This window comes from Arvicanthis niloticus, chromosome 8 (genome assembly GCF_011762505.2).
Source record: "Arvicanthis niloticus isolate mArvNil1 chromosome 8, mArvNil1.pat.X, whole genome shotgun sequence".
NCBI lineage: Eukaryota > Metazoa > Chordata > Mammalia > Rodentia > Muridae > Arvicanthis > Arvicanthis niloticus.
In genome coordinates, this window is record NC_047665.1 from 86,887,898 (window position 1) to 86,908,382 (window position 20,485).

Sequence of the window (20,485 nt, forward strand, 5' to 3'; positions counted from 1 at the left end):
CATCCTAGGCTCGTGAAGAAGGAAGAGAACAGGGAGGAAGCCATGCCCAACCCTCATCCCTCCTCAGTTATGACACAGCTTCCCATGGACTGACAGCGTGTCCACCCTGCATTCAGGGAACATGGTACAGCTTCTATAATACAACAGGAAGGTGTGACTCTCCCCGGAGAATCCTTTCCTCACCTTCCCAATGGGGTCAACCAGGGAAAGACAAGTCCACTATCTCCTTTTGTCTCAGTAGAATAATTTATATATCAATCTTATAGTATGTACAAAACCCACACATGGAAAGGAGGGAGGCCCGTTCTCGTCACCAGCTAGGATAGAAACTACTCTTGCTTAATAAACAAATAAACCAAAACCCTGTAAGCATCGGGGGTTGGGGGAATGGGTTAGGCAGGAATAGTTGGGGAGGGATTGGAGTGGGGCTACAGTACCGTGTACAGAGATGTAACAGGGCAGGCAAGGAATGATAGCCCCCCACTGCCCTGCTGCAGATTGGTTCCATGTGGCAGGGGAAACGGGTTCATTCCTTTTTAAAAGTCCCCTCACCCCCATGGCTTGGAGAAAATGGCCTTGCTCTATCTGTATTGCTTAGGGACTGCCTATGGCTGAGGGGGTGGGGGTGGGGGAGGTCAGGCTCAGTAAGGTGGGGAGAGGGCTGCCCAGGACGGAGGATGTGGTACACACCATTATTGCTTCCTCCTAGGGCAATGAAAGTTGGTGTTGGGGAGCAGAGTGATGGGCTGAAGGGTGGGTGAGTGGATGCTGGGAAAGGAGTGTCTACGCTGGAAGGGAGGACCTGGGGAGCAGGAGGGAGCCATGGAGACTTCATCTATGGCCACAGGAATCTTTAAGGCAGAAACAAGAGGAAGAAGCAGCTGGAAGGAGGATGTGTTTGTGCATATGGAACAGAGCCCCCTTCCTCCAACGGAGATAATTCAAAGTGACCCAAAGTGGACCAGGAAGATGGCATCCGGAGAAGGGAATTGAGACTTGGGACCCCAGGCTGAGGCTGGTGGACGGGGTGAAACCAAGAGTCCCTGGATTGTAAAGCAACAGCTCATCTGACCACCTCGTCAACCACATGGCCAGAGTTGTACAAAAAAAGATAGAAAACAGAAAGAGAGAAGAGACATGGAAGACTTTGTGGTAGAGGACAGTGAGCCAGAGAGAGGCCCGCTTTGGATCAGCCTCTCCTGGGACAGTCTCTCCTGGGACAGCATCTCCCGGTAGCTATTCCCAGTCTGGTTGTAGACTCCCTCTGAACCTCAGAATGGCCCAAAAGGAAGTGCCACACCTAGGCTTGACTTTTAAGGAGCAAGTCTCAAAAGAGGCAGGAGGCTGGCGCCTTGGACTTGAGGTTGATGGTGGGGTGAAGAGGGAAGGAGGCGTGCCCAGGCACGGGGAGGGCAGAGCATCTACAGCTGATGTGTTTCATTCTTTTTTTTTCTTTTTGTTCTTTTTCTAAAAACGTTACAATTAAAATTCAAAAAAATAAAATCCCTTTTTTGGGGACTTCAGTTCCTGGCTCCCCATACCCCACACCTCAACAAAAAGGCCCTGTGGGCAGGGGGGGGGGAGGGGAAGGGTGAAAAAAAGAAAAGAGAAAAACCCCCACTTTTCTGTTTTCTTTTTTCTCAGGAGGGCCAGGAGTCGTTGAGGTGGTCTGTGGTGAGTGGGGAGTGTGGGGAGGAGGGAGGTCCCAAGGGTGAAGAGAAAAGGGATCAGGCAGGGTCTCCACCTGACCCCCACCTGCCTGGAGCAGAGATGACGGCAGAGTTGTCTTCTAATGTCCCAGAGCAGGCAGAATAAGCCCTCGTGGCAGCCAGATGGTCTCTTGGGGCCTCCACCTCTGCCGCCGTGGAGGGGAGGCCCAGGAGGCCCGGGGCCTCCTCTTCAGGGCATAGGGTCCTCGAGTCAGGCAGAGCAGGGGTTCCATGGCTGAAGGAACAGCCCACAGCCTCCATGGACTCCTCAGGAGTACCACATGGAAAGGCTGTCTTCTGCTTCAAAGTCTCTGCCACCTCCACCACTGCAGTACTCTGGCCTTTGACCTTCGACTGTTCTATAGCCTGAGCTCTGGAATCCTCTGGAGCCAGGAAGGTTTCCTCAGTGGTAGGCAATCCTGGAGCCTCCAATGAATCCTCTTCCTCCTCTTCCTCTAAGGTGAGCTCAAATTGGAACTTGTCAGGCGGGGCCGGATCGTCGAGCTCTCCTGGCTCCTCTTCCAGGGTTGGGGAAGGACTCTGCCGGATGGCACTGTGGTACCAATCCCGGTTGTCTTCCAGCGTGTCCAGGATGTCTTGGGCATCGGGGTGGACCAGATCAGCCCACGTCTCCCACAGTGGGTGAACAATGTAGTCGATGAAGCCCACCTAGAAGAGAGAAATGGGGTCTCAACAAGCGGTTTGGTGGAGCGAGCAGCAGGATCTACTCAATTAAAAACAATCTTCTAACGGCCTGGGTATACAGCTCAGTTGATTGGCAGGTAACTCTTTTGCCTAACATGTAGGAATCCCTGAGCTCCATCCCAGAGATGTGTACACTAGGCATGCTGGTGCAGCCTATAATGCAAGCACTTGGCAAGTTAAGGCAAGAGGACTTGGATGTTCAAAGTCATTCTTGGAGTTTGAGACCAGCCTGGGGGTCTCAAGATCCTGTCACCAGAACCAACAAAACAACATACCCCCAAACTCCAAACTCACCAGCTGAACAAACAAAAACCAAAAATAAAATTCAACAAACAGCCAGAAGGAAATGGCTCATGTTTTTAATCCCAGTACTCGGGAATCAGAGGTGGACAGATCTCTGAGTTCAAGGTTAGTCTAGTCTACAGAGTAAGTTTCAGGACAGTCAGGGCCACACAGAGAAACACTTGTCTCAAAACCCAAAACCAACCAACCAACCAACTAAACAAACAACAAACAAACTGGGCTAGAGAGATGGTTAAACTGTTAAGAAAACTGGCTACTCTACTAGGGGATCCAGGTTCAATTCCCAACACTCACAATAAAGCTCACATCTGCCTATAATCCAGTTCTAGGTCATCTGACACCTTATTCTGGCCTCCAAGGACACCAGGAAAACATATATATTCAAGCAAAAACGTCATACACATAAAAAAGTAAAACATAGTTAAAAACAAAACACAACAGAAACAGTGCTGCAGAGATGGCTCAGAGGTTAAGAGCACTAACTGCTCTCTCTTTCAGAGGTCCTGAGTTCAATTCCCAGCAACCACTCATATCCATAAAATAAATAGATCTTTAAAAAAATAGAATGTTTTTCCATAATTAAAAATTAAAACAACAACAACAAAAGTACACACACACACACACACACACACACTTCCACCTTCTAACCCACAAAATTTGCTTCTTTAAACTTGCTCAAGTAGAATGAGAAAAACAAATGAGACAAGATGCTAACAGTAACTGCTGGTGCGGGCACGGCACACACCTTTAATCTCAGCACTCGGGAGGCAGAGGCAGAGGCAGGTGGATCTCTGAGTTTTACACTAGCCTGGTCTACAGAGAGTTCAAGGACAGCCAGGACTACATGTGAAAATCCTGACATGAAAAACAAAAGTCAAAACAAAAACTCAACAACTTCTGGATGTGGTTAAACATGCCTTTACTCCCAGCAGAGGCAGGAAGGTTTCTGTGAGTTCAAGGCCAGCTTGGTCTACATAATAAGTTCCAGGCTAGGCAGTGCTATAGCACAGACTCTGTCTCAAAAAAAATAAAATAACAACAAGATAACAATACAACATGTGGGAAAGGTTGAGCGTGGTGTGCTGCTTGTAATTCTAGCACTGCCTGTAGACAGGAGAATCAGGAGTTCAAGATTACCCTACAGAGCGAGTTTGAGGCCAGCTCTGACTACAAGGAAACACTATCCCAAAACAACAAGAATGGATGGTGCATGCCTATAATTGAAGCAGTCAGGAGGCTGAGGCAGCAGGATTTCCACAAGTTCAAGGTTAGCCTAATCTACAGTAAGAAAACAGTTGAAACATTCCATATGGGGGCTGGGAAAGAGGGCTTAGCAGTTAAAAACACTAATTCTTGCAGACAATAGGAGTTCAGTTTCCAGAATCCACACGGTGGCTCACAACCATCTGTTTACTCTAGTTCCAAGGAACCTGATGCCCTCTTCTGGCCTCTGCAGGCACTGGGCACACAGACACACACATACATACGTATAGGCAGAACACCTGGTGATTTTTTTTTATTTGAGACACTCTCATTTTAAAGCCATGGCTGGCCCAGAACTCACTATGTAGACCAGGATGGCCCTGTACTCCTAGAAATCTTGCCTGCTGCTGCTTCTTATCTGTTTGTTTGGTTCTTTGAGATAAGGTTTCTCTGTATAACCCTGGCTGTCCTGGAACCTGGAACTTGCTCTGTTGATCAGGCTGACCTTGAACACGGGCGATCCACCTGCCTCTGCCTTACCAATGCTCGGATTAAGGCATGCCACTATCATCCAGTTTATTTAATTTTAAGTGTATGAATGTTTGCTTGTGTGTGTGTGTGTGTGTATGTGTATGTATGTATATATGTATGTATGTATGTATGTATGCATGTATGTATACCATGTTGATGCCTGATCTCCAAAAAGGACAGATGAGGAAGTTGGAGTCCTGGAACTATAAGAGCTACAGACGGTTGTGAGCTGCCACGTGGGTGGGCCCAGGTGCTCTGGGAAAGCAAGAATCTTTCCAGCCCTGTTCTGGCCTCTCAAGTTCAGGGATTAAGGGTCAAGTATACAAGTGTACGCCTCTACACCTGCACACTTGGCCTTCAATCCCAATACCGGGAGCTGAGGCAGGCAGATCTCTGAGTTCTGGGCCAGCCTGGTCTACACAGTAAGCTCCAGGCTAGCTAGAGATACATGGTAAGTCTTGGCCTAAAAATTAAAAAACAAAAGGCCCCAAAACATTTTTATTAAATTTTAATTTATTGTGGGGACACATATGTGCTTTGGCATGGGTGTGAATGTCAGAGGAATCTTGTGAGATCAGTTTCTCTTTTCATGTGTCAGGCACCTTCACCTACTAAGCCTTGACCCACAGACAGGATCCTGTTAAGATGCCCAAGCTTGCCCCAAATGTTTAGGCTAAAACGTACCTCCTGCCACAGAGTGAAGAGCAGTATGCCACTTGCCCAGTATAAACATAGGTATATACTGATACTGTGAGGGCTTAAGTTATGTTTTAAGTTTAAATGACTGCTTAACAGATCTATAAAACAAGAATGACTCTAATCTGCAAGGCCCACTCGTCCAAGGACAGATAACTTCTTAGAACATTGGGAGCTGCTGATCATGTATTTTTACATCTGTAAACAAGCTTGCTTGCCCAACTGCACGGGATCTGCTTGATCACATGTGATGCGGGTGGGAAGTACACAGGCTTGAAGTTTATCAGGATCAATGCTTGCTCCTGGACAAAGGCAGAGCTGCACAGCCTTATGGATTTTGCCTGTACAAATCTCTGACTAATGTAATTTGGTGCCATACCCTGAGAATCCCAGGTGCAGATCTGGCCAGTATCTAATAAGGCTTGCTTCAAAAGTTGTGGTCTTATATTTGCCTAGTAAGATTAACAATACAACTTATTTAAAAAAATAAAAAAGATAAAGGGGAAACTGGGGCTGTAGTTTGGTGAGCAGAGCCTGCTTGCCTAGAGTACAGCAGGCTTTGGCTTCATTCCCAGCACCACATAAACCAGGTGTGGAGGTGAAGGCCTGTGGTCCAGTACTGGAGACATAGAGCAGGAAGACCAGAGATTTAAATTTTTCCTTGGCTATAGCAAGTTCAAAGCTCAAATGTAAAATAAAAAACTAAAACCACCCCCCTCCCAACAAAGTATTGTTTTTAAAACTGCCTAGGGTTGCAGCAGACTGCTGCCATGGGAGGTGGAATAGCCAGAGATCTGTGAACATGACCCTGCAAGACAGGAGTGACCTGCCTCAGATGATCATGTTACCAAACAGTAACTAACTTCTGGCTCCCAGAGAACCCTGAAAACAAATGAGCTTGTTACCCTGGATAAGTTGGCCAAGTCATGCCTGTGCTTGGGCCTGAGGGGCCCTGCACCCCTACCTGAGACTTCTCCACAGACGCTGTGTGCTTGTCACACATGGGGCTAATCTCCATTCCGCGTTCCCGTTCTCGGTCACCTTGCTGGAAGAACTCGGCCATGATGCGGTCGGTCCACTGCCGGTACAGCTCCAGGGGCTTGGTGGGGTTGCTGAGATCTGCACAGTGCACCATGTTCCTGAGGACCTGGTGAGGACAGGCGGGGAGGCGGGACCTTCAGAGGCCTGGAGGAATCCCAGTCTGTGGGGCCGCTGGCTGGCTATCTTCTTTATGAGACAGGGTCTCCTATAGCCCAGATTGGCCTTGAACTTGCTATGTAGCTATGGATGACCTCAAACTATGATCCTGCCCCCATCTTCTAAGTGCTGGGGATACAGATATGCAACATCACATTCAGATTTGGGTTTTAGTGGTTTTATTTGGCTTTTTAAAAAGGGTCTCCAAACGAAGTCCCAGCTGGTTTCAGACTTGTGGCCATCCTCTGGTCTCTACTTCTGGAATGCTGAGATTATGGGCACTCAATAGGCCTAAGGCTTTCTTAACTCCCAACCATGTGCTTGTATGCGTGAATGTGCATCTGTGTGTCTGAGTGTGTGTGTCTGTATGCTGGGCAGATGAATTGGAGTGAAGGAGAAAGCTGAGGCGAGAAGTGTGAGGAAAACAAAGAGAGACATCTGGGGCAAGATGGGTGCATGGTGAGAGAAGCTGCATGGGGGACCCCAGGGGAGAGGGCTGGGGAGAGACAGAAGAGGTTGAGAAAGATAGGCATAGGGAATGTGACACAGGGAGGAGGGGCATCTGGGGCACCTGGATACGATCAGAATAGTTGTCCAGCAAGAGAACTCCGGAGCTGGTCACTTTCTTCGTCTCTACCATAGTCTTCAGGTCAGCCAGGAGGGTCATGTGCTTAGACATGTCTGTAGCCAGCACCTGAAGGCAAGGTATATCAAGTCAGGGGGCGAAAGCTTGCCCAGCCGCCCCCTGTCATCAACTCTCTGTGTCACCTACTCTGGCCCTAGAATTATTTTCCTCTGCCAAACTGCCTGAGTTTTTAAGGCCCGCCCCGCCCACCAAGCCCCGCCCTCCGCACTGGCCCCGCCCACCATGTCGATGACCATCTTGCGCAGGCTCTGACGCTGGCGCTTGCTGAGATTCTGGAAGATGTCGCAGTTCTCTTCTTGCAGCAGCTTGAATCCCACAGCCAGGTGGTGGTTCTCAAGCACAGACTCATCGTTGTACATCAACGCCAGCTCCGAATCTGCGGAGTACCACGTGGTACCACCTGGGTACCATGCCCCGCCCCGTGCGCTCCCAGTCTCCAATTAGCTCCATCCCCAGTCTGACTAGTCCCAGCTCCCTCCTCCACCACAGCGGAGCAGAAGTACATCACCATAATCCAAGCATCAGGCGCCTAGACTGTTCCTGCTCCACTTCTCCTCCTCTGGCTGACCAACCCTAGCCTAGCTGGCCCATCCCATCCCCACAAGCCCCGCCGTCACCTGGCTGGCTCCACCCTTAGCTCAGTTGGTTTAATTTCACACCCCATTAACCAGGTTCTCAGGCAGATTGTTTCCCATCTGTATATTAAGCCGCAAAACTAGACTTGCTAGCCCCTCCCCTAGCCCAGGTGGTCCAACCTCTACAACACAACTGGCTCTTCCGTCGTCCTGACCAGCCCCAGCTTCAGCTAGACCAGCTCCACTCTCTCATCCCAGCTTGTCCGGCTATTTCCACTAGCAATCAACCAGAAGTTGCTTCTAGGCCAAATGGCCACGCCCTGAGCCTGACTGTCTCCGCCCTGAAAAGCCACTCACTGGTGTTGATTAGGAACTGGTTGGAGACGCCAGGGTGGTCCACATCGTGGATGGCAGCAGCGAAGAGGGCAGCAAGAATCTCCAGGTCTGTGAACACGGCCTGGGGGCAAGGAGAAGAAGTGAGAGGCAGGCAGAGTCTGACACAAAAGGGACAGCACAGACAGAGATGAGGAAGAAGATGGGATTCCAGAAAGATGAGGGAAGAGAAAGATAGAGGTAGTGTCTGGGCTGATGAGGCTGAACCAGAAAAGCGATTGCTTGCTATGCAAGTGTCAGGACCTGAGCTTCAAACAGGCACCTCACATCAAAAAGCCAAGCCTGATGGGCTGCTCTTGCAATTTCAGCTCTGGGGCAGGAGGGGATGGATCCCTGGGGCCCTGGACAATCTTTCCTACTCAGTGGCCCAGGCCGTAAACCGTTTCAAAAATGAAGGTATTAATCTCAGCATTCAGGAGTTAGAGGCAGGAGGGTCTCTACGAGAGTTAGTCACCAGCCTGGTTTATAGACTGAGTCCCCAGGACAGCTAGGGCCACACACTGAGACAATTTCAAAATAAAAAAGGGTGTGCTGGAGAGGTGGCTCAGTGGCTAAGGCACTGGTCATGTAAATATGAAGACATGAGTTTGAATCCCCAGAACCCATGTAAGAAAGCCACGGTGTATATCTGTGATCCCAATATTCCTACAATGAGATGGGAGCCAGACAGGAGGTGCCTGGGGAGCTCTTAGGTCAGCTAGTCTGGGATAGGCAGCAACACGTGGGATCTTGACTTCAAACAAGGTAAAAGGGGAAGGTAAGACACACAGGAGTGTCCTCTGACCTTGCACATGCCCATGGCTCACAGGTACATGCCCCACCCCCTTACACATACACACTATAAAGCGATACAGACACTAGCAAGGTGGCTCACTGGGTAAAGGAACTTGCCACCAAGCCAGGCGACCCGAGTCTGGCTCCTGGATTTACATGGTAAAAAGGCAGAAAAGAATCGGTTCCAAACGTCCTCTGACCTCCACACATAGGCAACAGTACCCCCAAACAAAGAAAAGACAAGATTAGAGAAATGGGCTAGAGGAGATAGAGAAACAAATGGGGGGAGAAGGTGGTGACAGGGGAGGTGGTGGGCCCTCACATCCAGTGCGGGCGTGGCCAGCAGCACGTGTGTGGACTGCAGCACATCGGCTGCGTGCAGGCTGTTGTGGTAGGCCACGTCAGCGTGGTAGTGGTCCTCCAGGGTCAGCATGTAGGTCATCATGGTGTCCACAGGGATGTGAAATTTCTTCAGTAGGTCCCGCTCCTGGGAGCCAACAGAGGCAGAGCAGTGACTCCTGCTGACCCCCAAGGACCCCGCCCCAGCCCCTTGGATCCCAGCCAGCTCCGTTTGGCCCATTACCTGGAATATTGTATACATGATACAGCTGAGTGAGCGGCCTCCGGCATACTCCGACACACAGAAGATGTTCAGGCCCCATTTGCTCAAGTTCTCCAGTTCCTGGCAGTGATCGGGGTGAGAGGTCAGGAGCCTGCATGGCCCAGGGTCATGAAAGCCGCTTTCTAGGGCTCTGGGTCTCATTACTGCTCATAAAACGTGTTCAAATGCATGGACTTTTTTTTTAAACTTAAAGAAACATATTTATCTCATGTACATGAGTGCTCTATTTGCATGCAGGAAAGAGCATCAGATCCCACTGCAGATGGGTCACAAGCCACCATGTAGTTGCTGGGATTTGAACTCAGAACCTTTGGAAGAGTAGCTAGTGCTCTTAACCACTGAACCATCTTCCGAGCAATGCCCCTCCCCCCTCCCCCCCCCCCCCCCAGTTTCTCTTTGTAGTCCTGGAAATCAGCTATCTACCTGCCTCTGCCTCACTCACGCTGGGATTAAAAGCATGGGCCACTACACCTGGCCAGAGTCATGGACTTTAAGACAGACTACTATCTTTTTATGTGTACATGCCTGCGTGTAGGTATACATATCTATAGAGATCAGAGATCAACTTAAGAAGTCTTCCTCAATCTTTCTTTTTAAAATTCTTTAAAAATATTAAATTTTTTTTACATGTATGTGTATCTCTGTATATCACTTGTGCATAAGGCCAGAAGATGCTCCATCCCTGGAGCTGAAATTACCCACGGCTGTGAGGCTGCCCCTGGCCTCCCCATCATGGGTGCTGGGAACTGAACTGGGTCCCTTTGTAAGCACTCTTAATGGCTAAGGCATGTCTCTAGCTCCCTCCGTGTGTGTGGGTGTAGGTGTGTGTGGGTGTAGGTGTGTGTGGGTGTAGGTGTGTGTGATCACGTGTGTGGAGGTCACAGAACAGCTAGTGGGAGTTGCTTTTCTCTTCCTAGTGTGTGTGGGGATTGAACTCAGGTCGTCAGGCTTGGTGGCAAGTGCTTGCTGGTCCCAGGCTCCTTATTTTTTAAGACAGAGTTCCTAGTGAACTGGGAGCTCACTGGTTTGGCTATACTGGCTGCCCAGTGAGCCCCAGGGATCACCCTGTCCTGTCCTTACTCTCCTAACACTGGCATAACTTTTGATATGGGCAATGAGGATCTGAACTCAGGTCACAACCGCCCAGCACCACCCCATCTTGTTCTGTGACGGGGTCTCCTGCAGTCCGTGCTGGCCTTAAACTCACTCTGGAGTGGAGGATGACCACGAATGCCTGATCCCCTGCTTCTACCTCCCCAGTGGTAGGATCAAGGGCCACCACTCTGGGTTTCTGTGGTGCTGGGAAGGGACTCTGGGACCATAAACATGCCAGTCTGACTCCCAGACCTAGGTTAGACTTTAAGCTAACCTACTCATGAGACCTCAGTTGTGTTGGGGTCAGGGAAGGAATGCTGGTCTCCTCGAAATACATTAGACATCAGGTACTAAGTTAATAACACTGATTAAAAGGGGGGTGTACCAGGGCTGGCCACAGTGTGTTAAAATGAATAGCTGTCTAAATCCAGGGCCCTATTGAATCAAGCTTGGAGTCTATTTTCTGACCGTCCTTTCCTTCCACCCACAAGTCAGAGTCTGCATCCCAGGAATCTGGGTTGGATGAGCCCCAAAGCCCCGGCCCTTTGATAGACACCTCCCAGACAATGCTGCCCCTGCTGAGACCACCTCCCTGGCACCTACTTGTGCTAAGAGGTCCTCTTGATCTGTCTTGACTCCAAATCGTGGGATATTGGTGTTCAAGCTTCCGGTGTGTACCAGCTTTTTCAGCCCTGTGATCTGAGACATGGGCTGGGACTGTCGCACCATTGATGGTGGGGGCTGCTGGAAGGCTCGCTGTCGAGGCGTGGGTGATGGGATCTCTACTTCGTGCTGCTTGTCTGTCAAAAATCAGGTAAGAAGTATGAGAGTCCCTTTCCAGAAGGCTGCCCCATATCCCTCAGACTGTGGTGGTGTCCTGAGATGTCTCACTTGATATGAGGTCATCCTTCTGAAAGTAATGCTGGTCTCTTTTCTGAGGCTGGAAACCAGGACACATGTAAGAAGTTTTCTGGACGGTGGTGGGCTGGAGTGGGGGTCTTAGGGATGGTCCCGGACTATGGAGTGCCCTCAGATTGGTGCCCAGTTTGGGCCACAACATGGTATGAGACATGAGAATGTGGGATGAAGACCCCCAAGTGAGCTGCTGCTGCTGACTCTGGATAGTGAGGGGACCTTCTTGGCCAGAGAAGACACCACTAGGATGGCTGAGGGTGGTGGTGGGAGGGGAAATCCTTGGTAGATGGGAGGGAAGGGAGGTCTCTGGATCCATGACCCCCCCCCCGCCCCTGTGGCACCTGCCAGCCTGAAGAGGAGCCACAGAGACTCTTTTCTTGAACTTTCAAAGGCTTCTGAGAACCAGCTGGGCTGACCCCATTATGACCTTGGAGGACCTAATTTGCATGCAACCATCCCACTGGTTGCATCCTCAGAATTCTAAGACATACCACACCTTCCCTATTGGAGGGAGGCTTAAAACTCTGCATTTCCCAATCTTGAAACATTTGAGTCTCATCATGTGTCCGAGTTCACCTGGAACTTGAAATTTTCCTGCCTCAGCCTTTGACTGCTGGGATTTTGGAGGTATGTTTCACCACCTCACATAAAGTTTCTTTTTATCTTTATTTTAAAAAAAAAAAAAAGTTTCTTTTTTTGTGATGGAAATGCCTATTTGTATGAGCATGCAGATACTCTGAGAGGCCAGAAAGGAGCATCAGATGCCATTAAGACTGGAGTTCCAGGTAGTTGGGAGCTGTCTGGTGTGTGTGCAGGGGACTCAAGCTGAATCTACTCTTAGCCACTGGGCATCTTTTTAGAGCCTCCCCCACCCCTGCCTTTTATTGACTTGTTCCTCACCTTGGTATTTCAAGACAGGGTTTCTCTATGTAGTCCTGGCTGTCCTGGAACTCAATATGTAGACCAGGCTAGCCTTGAACTCAGAGATCTGCCTGCCTCTGCCTCCCAAGTGCTGGAATTAAAGGTGTGCACCACCGCACTTGGTCTTTTATTGATTTGTTGTTGCTGCTGTTCTATTTTGTTTTGTTTTTCAAGACAGGGAATCATTGTGACTATCTAGAATTCTGAGACCTGCCTGCCTCATCTCCTGAGTGTCATGATGAATGGCATATGCCACCACACTGGCTCTCTTTTATTAATTTTTAAACACTATACATTTGTGTGTGTGTGTGTGTGTGCCACAACACAGAAGCAGGGGTCAGAGGGCAACCTTGGGTATCAATCCCCTACTTCCACCTTGGTTTTACTTGTTTGCTTCTTAGACAGGGTCTGACTGTATATTCTTGGCTGGGCTGGAATTTGATCTATAGAGCATGTTGGGTCTTGCACACACAGAGATCTCCCTGCTTCTGTTCCTGACCACCAAGATTAAAAGGCTGTGTGAAAGAAATGTTCGATTTATTTTATTTTGGCTTCTTGAGACAGCATTTCACTATGTAGCCCAGATTGTCCTTAAATTTACCATTCTCAGACTTAACATTCTGAGAACAAAGATCAGAGGAATGTGCCAACACACCCTGCTCTTTGCCCATATGTGTGTGTGTGTGGGGGGGTGCCGGTGAGGTGGGTGGTTTAGTTTGAAACAAGGTCTTTCTCAGCCAGATGACTTCTAACCAGCCCTGTAGAGCACCATGACCTTGAACTTCTTCGTCTGCTTCCTCAGAGTGCTGGGACGTCAGGCCTGCACCACCAGGGTGGGTTTATATTGTGCTTGCTAAAAGAGCTCCGGGCTTGTGCGTGTAAGCCAGTGCTCTACCCACTGGACACTTCCTGCACACTGCCTGGCGTCTCTTCACAGCTTAAAAATTCTGTTTGAGCCTGGTCCACATATCTAGTTCCAGAACTACATAGCAAAACCTGACTAAATAAATAAATAAATAAATAAAGTAATGAAAAATGAGTAAGAATTCTATTGAACTTCTGTGGAGATTTTTATTTTGTATTTTACTTCCTGCATGTGCACACGTGCACACGCGCAGGCCGGAGCTCCGCCCCCATTGTTGTTCCAATGCTGCCCACCTTGGTTACTTTTTCCTTTTCTTTTTTGAGACACATGTAGCCTAGGTGTCCTGGAACTTGCCATGTCGAGCAGGCTAGTCTCGAATTTGCCGAGGTGCTTCCCAGTGTTAAGGTTAAGAGTGTGTGCCCTCACTGCTAGCTCTACCTTAAGTATGTCTCGTTGAACCCGGGCTCGCAGATTTGGCTACATTGCCTAGCTAATGTGTTCTACTGAGCTTGATTATGGGTGTACGATGTGCCGCCTGGCCTTTTCTCTGGGTGCTAGGGATTCGAACAAGTCCTTATACTTCTGAGGTCAACACTTTAGTAATAGAGCAATCTCCCCGGCCTGAGATACTTATAAATTGGGCTCCACAGAAATTGGGTGGGCTTCACAAATGGGGAGCTCTTGCACACATGACCCTTGATTCAATGCCCCACCCCCTCTCACCTGCTGCCCTGCACTCACCCAGGAATGTGTTGGAAATGTACTCTGAGACCTGGTTTCCTGACCTGCTCATTTCCGACAGGTGTGTGAGTTCACGGTTCAGCATCCTTTTGAACTGAGGAGTCAAAAAAGAATGGGTGATAGGGACCATGGTGGGGTACATAAGGACATGCATATATGAGAGCCCTTCCCAGCGAATTCCTGCAGGCCCACAAATTCTCTACTCAGAGCCCCAATTAGGCTGCTGGAGAAGTGCAATTAGCTTTTCCCATCCTCTTGGCTCTGGAGGAGGGGCTCCCCTAAACTTGGGAGGAGGGGATTCCCAGTAAAGGAAAAGGACCCCCTTCTCCAAAGAGTAATGCAAGGAGCACCTGTGGAAGGGAGGGGCTCCGGTTGACCACAGAACCAATAGCACACCAGGAGACTCCCGTCGCCATGGTGATGGGAGTCTCCTTAGCAACTCCCCTTCCAACCAGCTGCTGAGCCCAGGAAAGGGGGGCAAGCCTGAGGCCCCTTAACCCTTGCCTTCCCAGAGCTACCCCCCACCACAGCCTAGGTGTTGCCAAACATGACCTCAATTCCGGGGTGGAGATGGGAGGGGAAGGATGAGGGTCTGTTCAGCAAGCCCGGCTCAATCTGCAAGGTCTAACAGTATCTAAGCTCTGGGAGGAGAGGAGAGGGTTTGGCTAGACACCAGGACCTAGTGAGACTATTATAGTCCCATCACCTGGGGAGGGGGTTCCCAGCAAACTCCCCTCTCCTCCATCCTCAAAGAGGTAGATAATGTACAAATGGGTGGAATATGTCCACAAATGGGTTTGGGGGTCCCCTCCTGGATCCCCCCCATGTCCTTTCACATAGGCGTCTTCTGTGACATTGGGCTTGGAGCAGAAAGGGCATTTGCTCCCCACCCCCAGCACCCCATCGCAGGAACACACTCTTGTATGGGCAAGGTAGTGGGGCCGGCAGACAGGAGGGGGTGAGCCACACTGAAGACTGGGGTGTCACTTTTCTCAGTACTACCCAGAGACCCTGGACACAGATACACATCACACTTACACAACTGCACATAATCCCAATTGTCTTCAGTCTGTCTAGCGTCACAAAGCTCAGATGCTCAGGTCCACCAACCAAAGGTACACACCCCAATACATCAGTCATTGACATTTGGGGGTCACGTACCCCCAGAAACATCAGGTAGCACTGCATTTAACAAATATGCCCCGACACACAACAGCTGGTCCATTTCAGGACCAGGCAGGACGACCAACCATTGCAAACACATGCACGTCCAGATACAGGTCAGTCACACCCAGCCAGAAAGACACCTTCCCCAGTAAGACTCAAAAATACACACTCTCACACAGACTCTGGCATCCACACCCAGCCATGGGTCACACAGAGGCCACAAAGCATGTTATATGGCTCAGCCACACATGAACATAGCTGAAGCCAAGCCCATCCCATAAGATCAGAGGTCCCTGATGGATGTTGTGCCCCCCCACCCCCGCCCCTGACCCTGCATCCCCCTACCTGGTCCCACCAGCCCACCAGCCAGGGCTTGGAGCAGGTCTCACAGAAGAAGTCAACCAGAGGCATGATGGAAGCTTAGCTCTGGGCTGGCACACAGATAAAGTAGGTTTGGCTGAGTCCCTGGGTCAGTGGTTCCTGGGGGCCGGGGGCAATGGAGGGGAGCAGCTGGGGAGGAGGGGACAAGGTCCAAGGGGAGCCGCGGAGGGGCCTGGGCCAGCCCAGCAGGACTGGGTGCCCCCTTCCCCTCCGCGCTCCCAGCAGCAGCCCTGGTTACATCGTCTGCCAGCCCCTGGTCCTGATGAGTCCCTCTGCAGCAGAGGCGGGAGGCAGTGGGGGGCTTGTGCCCATGAGGACAGGCAGGGTAAGTGCCCTGGGAAGCAAACTGTGCTGAGGAGGCTTAGGGCTCCGTGTGTGCACTGTTCTATGTGTGCGCGCGCTCGCTGGCTCACTGCGGTACTGGAGGCTGCACTTGAAGTCAGGTGGTGCTGGGGGTGGGGGGGGCGTTAAAGGGGCATCGGAGCCCATGGGCCTCAGCAGGACTCAGAAAAGGCTGCTGTGGGGAGGCACAGAGGCCCTCGGACCTCAGTGAGGACACAACTCATCCAGGGACATTGCCAGATAGAAAGACACTCTACACCACACACATGTCTTGAGACACACTGTCCTCAAACCCAGACACTGAATGCAGTCAGACACCAAATGCTCACACATGCTCACACACACACACACACACACACACACACACACACTTCAAGAAACAGTTTAACCTGTCCCCAGGGACACAACTGTCCCTGAACTCCTTTTCTCAGACAAGCCTCCACCCACATGGATGTATGCATACCTAAAGGAAGACCGCCTCCACCTGCACACTCACTTCCTGACAGACGCCCGCCTACAGGGGCTGCAGGCTCCCAGAAGCAATTCATAGAGCGGACTTACTGAATGGTGGCCCTGGAGCTGGGCAGTGGACGCTCCACACAGCTGGGCAGGGAAGCCCTAAGCCCTCCCCTTACATGCCTATAACTTGCACAAAACCAGAGATACTCAGATTCCAATCCAAACCAAAGTTTCACCCTCAGGCACAGCCTGGACACCCAGAGTACACTACAACTGCTTGTGCACAAGCACAGGCTGTTCTGATGGCTCACACCTGCACACAACTGCTCAGAACGACTCCAAATATACTTGCAAATGAGCAGACAAAAAGGCCAACTGCCAGGGCTAGAAAGATGGCTCAGTAGTTAACAGCAATGACTGCTCTTCCAGAGGAACAGGGTTCAATTCCCAGCACCCACATGCAACTCACAACTGTCTGTAACTCCTGTTCTAGGGGATCTGACACCCTCACACAGACATACATACAGTCAAATCACAAATGTACATATAATAAAATCAAATAAATAGGGTTTTTTTTGTTTGTTTTTTTTAGAAACAGGGTTTCTCTGTGTAGCCCTGGCTGTCCTGGAACTCACTCTGTAGACCCGGCCGGCCTTGAACTCAGAAATCCGCCTGCCTCTGCCTCCCAAGTGCTGGGATTAAAGGCATGCACCACCACTGCCCAGCAAATAGATAGTTTTTAAAAAGCCAAAGCCATATAGGTTGGAAGCCAGGGATACATACTCAAAGAGATCACACAAGCACACAACCTCCATGAGTGACAGTCACCCGGAGAAAATATGTACAACAAAATCCCCCTCCCATCCCACACTCAGTTCTGAGGTGCAAACTACTTTTGTCAGACTCTGGCCACGCCCACCACCTAAATTTGGTGACTAGCTTTGCACACAGTCACTGCTCCAGGGCGGCAGCCACTCCACTTCCCAACTCAGTAACTGCTTCTGCCATGCTGGACCCTGCCAAATCTCTGTCACCATTCACAGGCCACGTCTGGTAAACACATAGGTCCTATCATGGGACTGGATTTACCCATGGATTCTGAACACCCCAGCCACCCTGCCTAGAGGTCTGCCCACCCACACCAGAAGAATAACCCCACTCACTATACCACCCATTCTGAAGTAGTCAGGCTGCTCACTGGCCCAAGATTCACCTTGGGAACTGGCTCCACTCGCCCTAAACATTCATCCTGTCCACTGGTCCTACCCACCCCGGCCACCCTGCCCACCAGCCCTCTTCATCAAGCGTGCACACTATGAACTAGCCCTAGCCACCAAAGGACTCACCCAGCCCCCCCCCCCCAAGTAACTGCTCCTTTGCCCCACCCACCTTGTGTGAGGCCATCTCGCTGACAGAGCGGTAGGTCTGCATGGTCTCCAGCTGCTCCAGGCACCAATCCAGCTCTTCCAGGGTCTCCCGGGCCAGCTGCTGGCATGTCTCCTCTGAGAAAAGGGGGGTCAGGGAAGTGACCTAGAGGGTCCCCAGACAATCCCCCACCCCAGTGATGAGGGTCTACCCAGGGTAAAGGGACCCCTCCCCAACCTCTAGGCTTAGGCCTAGCTACCTGACAGTGTGGCCTTGCAGACAGAGGGTGGGCCGCCCAGTGGGGACCTCCTGAGGAAAAAAAAAAAAAAAAGAGAGAGAAAACTCCAATGTCAATGTTTGGTTCTCCCCAAACCAGCCACCCTTACCCATAAGTAACACCTTCCTTACAGCCCACCTTCTTAACTGTGGACCATAGGTACCACCCTTCCCTGTATATAGGATGCTGGGGGGGGGGGGGCGACCCAGGTCTCCGTGCAAGTTAGAAGAACTGAGCCCCAACCCAGTTTCTTATTATTTTTTATTTTTGTGGTGCCTGAGATGAAATCCTGACCTTCGAATGCAGGGTAAACATCCTACCACTAAACTGTATACACAGCCCAGGAGCCCGTACAGAGGGAGAACATAGCGGCCCAGTTAGGTGAAACTGGATTCTTGTGCAGGTGGCAGTGTTTGAAACAGGATCTCACTGAAGCACAGGCTGGATTGAAGCTCTTCTTGCCTCAGCCTCCGAGTCCTGGGATATTCCATCTGGCTGGAATCTAGTATCATTGAGTCTACACTGCTGATCTGTGGTTGGGCCAGATCCTGGGTTCTCAAATCCCCACCCCCCCCAAACTTTTCAAGCTTTTGAGAATGGCTGTTACACAAGGGCTGGTAACTCACAACCACACCCTCAGCCCTAAAATAAGGACCATCTCTCCCCTACTCTTTTTTAAAGACAGGGTCAGACCATGTAGCCCTGGCTGGCACTGAGCCTAGAGCACACCTGCCTCTGCCTCCAGAGTGCTTGGATTAAAGGTGTGTACAACTACCCCAATTTTTAATATTTAACTCTGTGTGTGTGCGCGCACACATGCACATGTGACTGCCGGTGCCCTTAGAGTCCAAAAGAAGGCTTTGAATTCCTCAGAGCCGGAGTTACAGGTGGTTGTGAGCTGCCCCACACGTGTGCTGAGAACTGAACTCAAGTCTTTGAGAGCAGGGCCCACTCTCAGCCATTCAGTTACCCATCTCTCTAGGCCCCAGGCCAATTTTTCACATTTATCCCGTGTATGGGTATGGGGTATGCAGGCCACAGTGCACATGTGGAGGTCAGAGGATAAGCGGTAGGAGTCAGTTTTCTTTATCCACTGTGTGGGTTCTGGAGAATGAACTCAGGTTGTCAAGTTTGACCACAAGCATCTTTCATCAATTAAGCCATCTTGCCTGACTTGAACTCTTCTTATTTATTGAGCATATACTATGTGCCAGGAAATGTTCTAGCACTTTCTGCATGTCAACTCTTGGGTTTCTCACAGAAGCTTTCGAATTAAAGCCCTTCTGCAGCTTTCATTTTACAGAAGGCAAACACCTCTCATGGCCATCTGTCTTACAAGTTGTCTGTCATCATCGTCGCTGTCACAACTGGGAGCCTAGGGCTGGACCTGGGGCCCGGAGGCTCACCACCATCATGTAGGCCTAGCATCCTTCCCCTGACTTAGAAAGGGTTGCTTCAACAGAAGGGTCAAGTGCTAACTGGCCTGAGGTCTCAAGGCGAGCTCAATCTGAACCCTGATGTTCTTTTTTCCTTTCCTTCCTTGGAGACAAGGTCTCACACAGCCTAGGTTGTCCTGACACTCCCTGTGTAGCTAAGGATGAACCTGACCTCCTGATTCTCCTGCCTCCGTTTCCTCAGTGCTAGCCTACAGGTGTGCACTGACACACCTGGTTTATGGGCTGGCATGAGCCGCATCCTCGGACAGCCACTCCTGTGTTCTGAGTGTAGGTGCTGGGGGCTCAGCTCCACTTACTTGTTGCTGGGGATGGGCACATTGGTTAAGAGCGAGAAGTTGCTTCGAACGTTACGGAGACTGGCCAGCACCTGGGGTGGGGGACAGCTGTGAGGAGAGGCTTCTACCTGCAGGAACCACCAGGCTGGGCCCCTTTCCCGTGAGAGAAGGAGGTCTCACCTGGGCAAACGGTGTCACAATGAGGTCTTCAGCATGTCTGAAATTAAGAACAGAGACAGGTGAGGACCCGGGGTCCACAGGACAGGCACTGTAGGCTCAGGACTGGCAGGAAGGGAGGATATTCATGCAGGAGGGAAGAATGCAGTGTAGAGACTGCAGAGAGGGAATGGCCTACCCAGGGAGTGGGACTCCGAGAGAGGAAGGCAGGTAGATGGGGGCTCCCACCCCATAGGGGCTTATAAGCCAGGGAAGGCTGGAGGGGGTCCCAGAAACAGGGCTCCTCTTTTGCTGAAGAGACATTTGAAGAAGCGGGCAGGGCTCACTGGTGTAGTCTTGCCCAACACATGTAACTCTCTGACTCTACCAGAGCCAAAGCAGAAAGGGACAGCAACTACAAAGAGCCAGTGCTGTACCACTGGCTTGTAATCGCAGTTCCTAAGAGTGCTGAGGCAGAAGAATCACAGGTTTGAGGTGAGCTTGACTGTTCACGGACACGTGGCTCAGCTGGCAGAGTGCCTGCCTAGCATATAGGAAGCCTGGGGTTCAATCCCCAGCACCCCACAAATAGGGCGTGGTGGTATAGATCTGTAATCCTCACACTTAGGCAGTGGAGGCAGGAGGATCAGGAATTTAAGAACAGCTTTAGCTACACAGGAAGCCTGAGGCCAGTCTGGGCTACAGACTCTGTCTA

The 20,485-nt window shown here is 50.6% G+C and overlaps 1 protein-coding gene across 7 annotated transcripts in view; it reads right to left on the reverse strand.

Annotated features, from left to right (window-relative positions):
* Positions 1 to 227: 227 nt before the first annotated feature.
* Positions 228 to 20,485, reverse strand: part of Pde4a (phosphodiesterase 4A) — a 60,468-nt gene continuing 40,210 nt past the window's right edge. For 5 of the 7 annotated variants that reach the window (XM_076939791.1, XM_034509552.2, XM_034509553.2 and 2 more), the window contains 13 exons: positions 19,795 to 19,831; positions 19,636 to 19,706; positions 17,865 to 17,914; positions 17,630 to 17,742; positions 13,892 to 13,985; positions 11,053 to 11,249; positions 9,316 to 9,414; positions 9,055 to 9,219; positions 7,923 to 8,022; positions 7,212 to 7,366; positions 6,916 to 7,038; positions 6,112 to 6,294; positions 1,432 to 2,378 (listed from right to left, as the gene is read on the reverse strand). In XM_076939791.1, coding sequence (XP_076795906.1) covers positions 1,728 to 2,378; positions 6,112 to 6,294; positions 6,916 to 7,038; positions 7,212 to 7,366; positions 7,923 to 8,022; positions 9,055 to 9,219; positions 9,316 to 9,414; positions 11,053 to 11,249; positions 13,892 to 13,985; positions 17,630 to 17,742; positions 17,865 to 17,914; positions 19,636 to 19,706; positions 19,795 to 19,831 — 2,038 coding nt within the window. In that variant the 3' untranslated portion in view covers positions 1,432 to 1,727. Of the gene's footprint in view, positions 2,379 to 6,111; positions 6,295 to 6,915; positions 7,039 to 7,211; positions 7,367 to 7,922; positions 8,023 to 9,054; positions 9,220 to 9,315; positions 9,415 to 11,052; positions 11,250 to 13,891; positions 13,986 to 15,403; positions 15,851 to 17,629; positions 17,743 to 17,864; positions 17,915 to 19,635; positions 19,707 to 19,794; positions 19,832 to 20,485 lie in introns of those variants that run through there. The other 2 variants (XM_076939792.1, XM_034509556.2) reach the window with 2 other exon arrangements.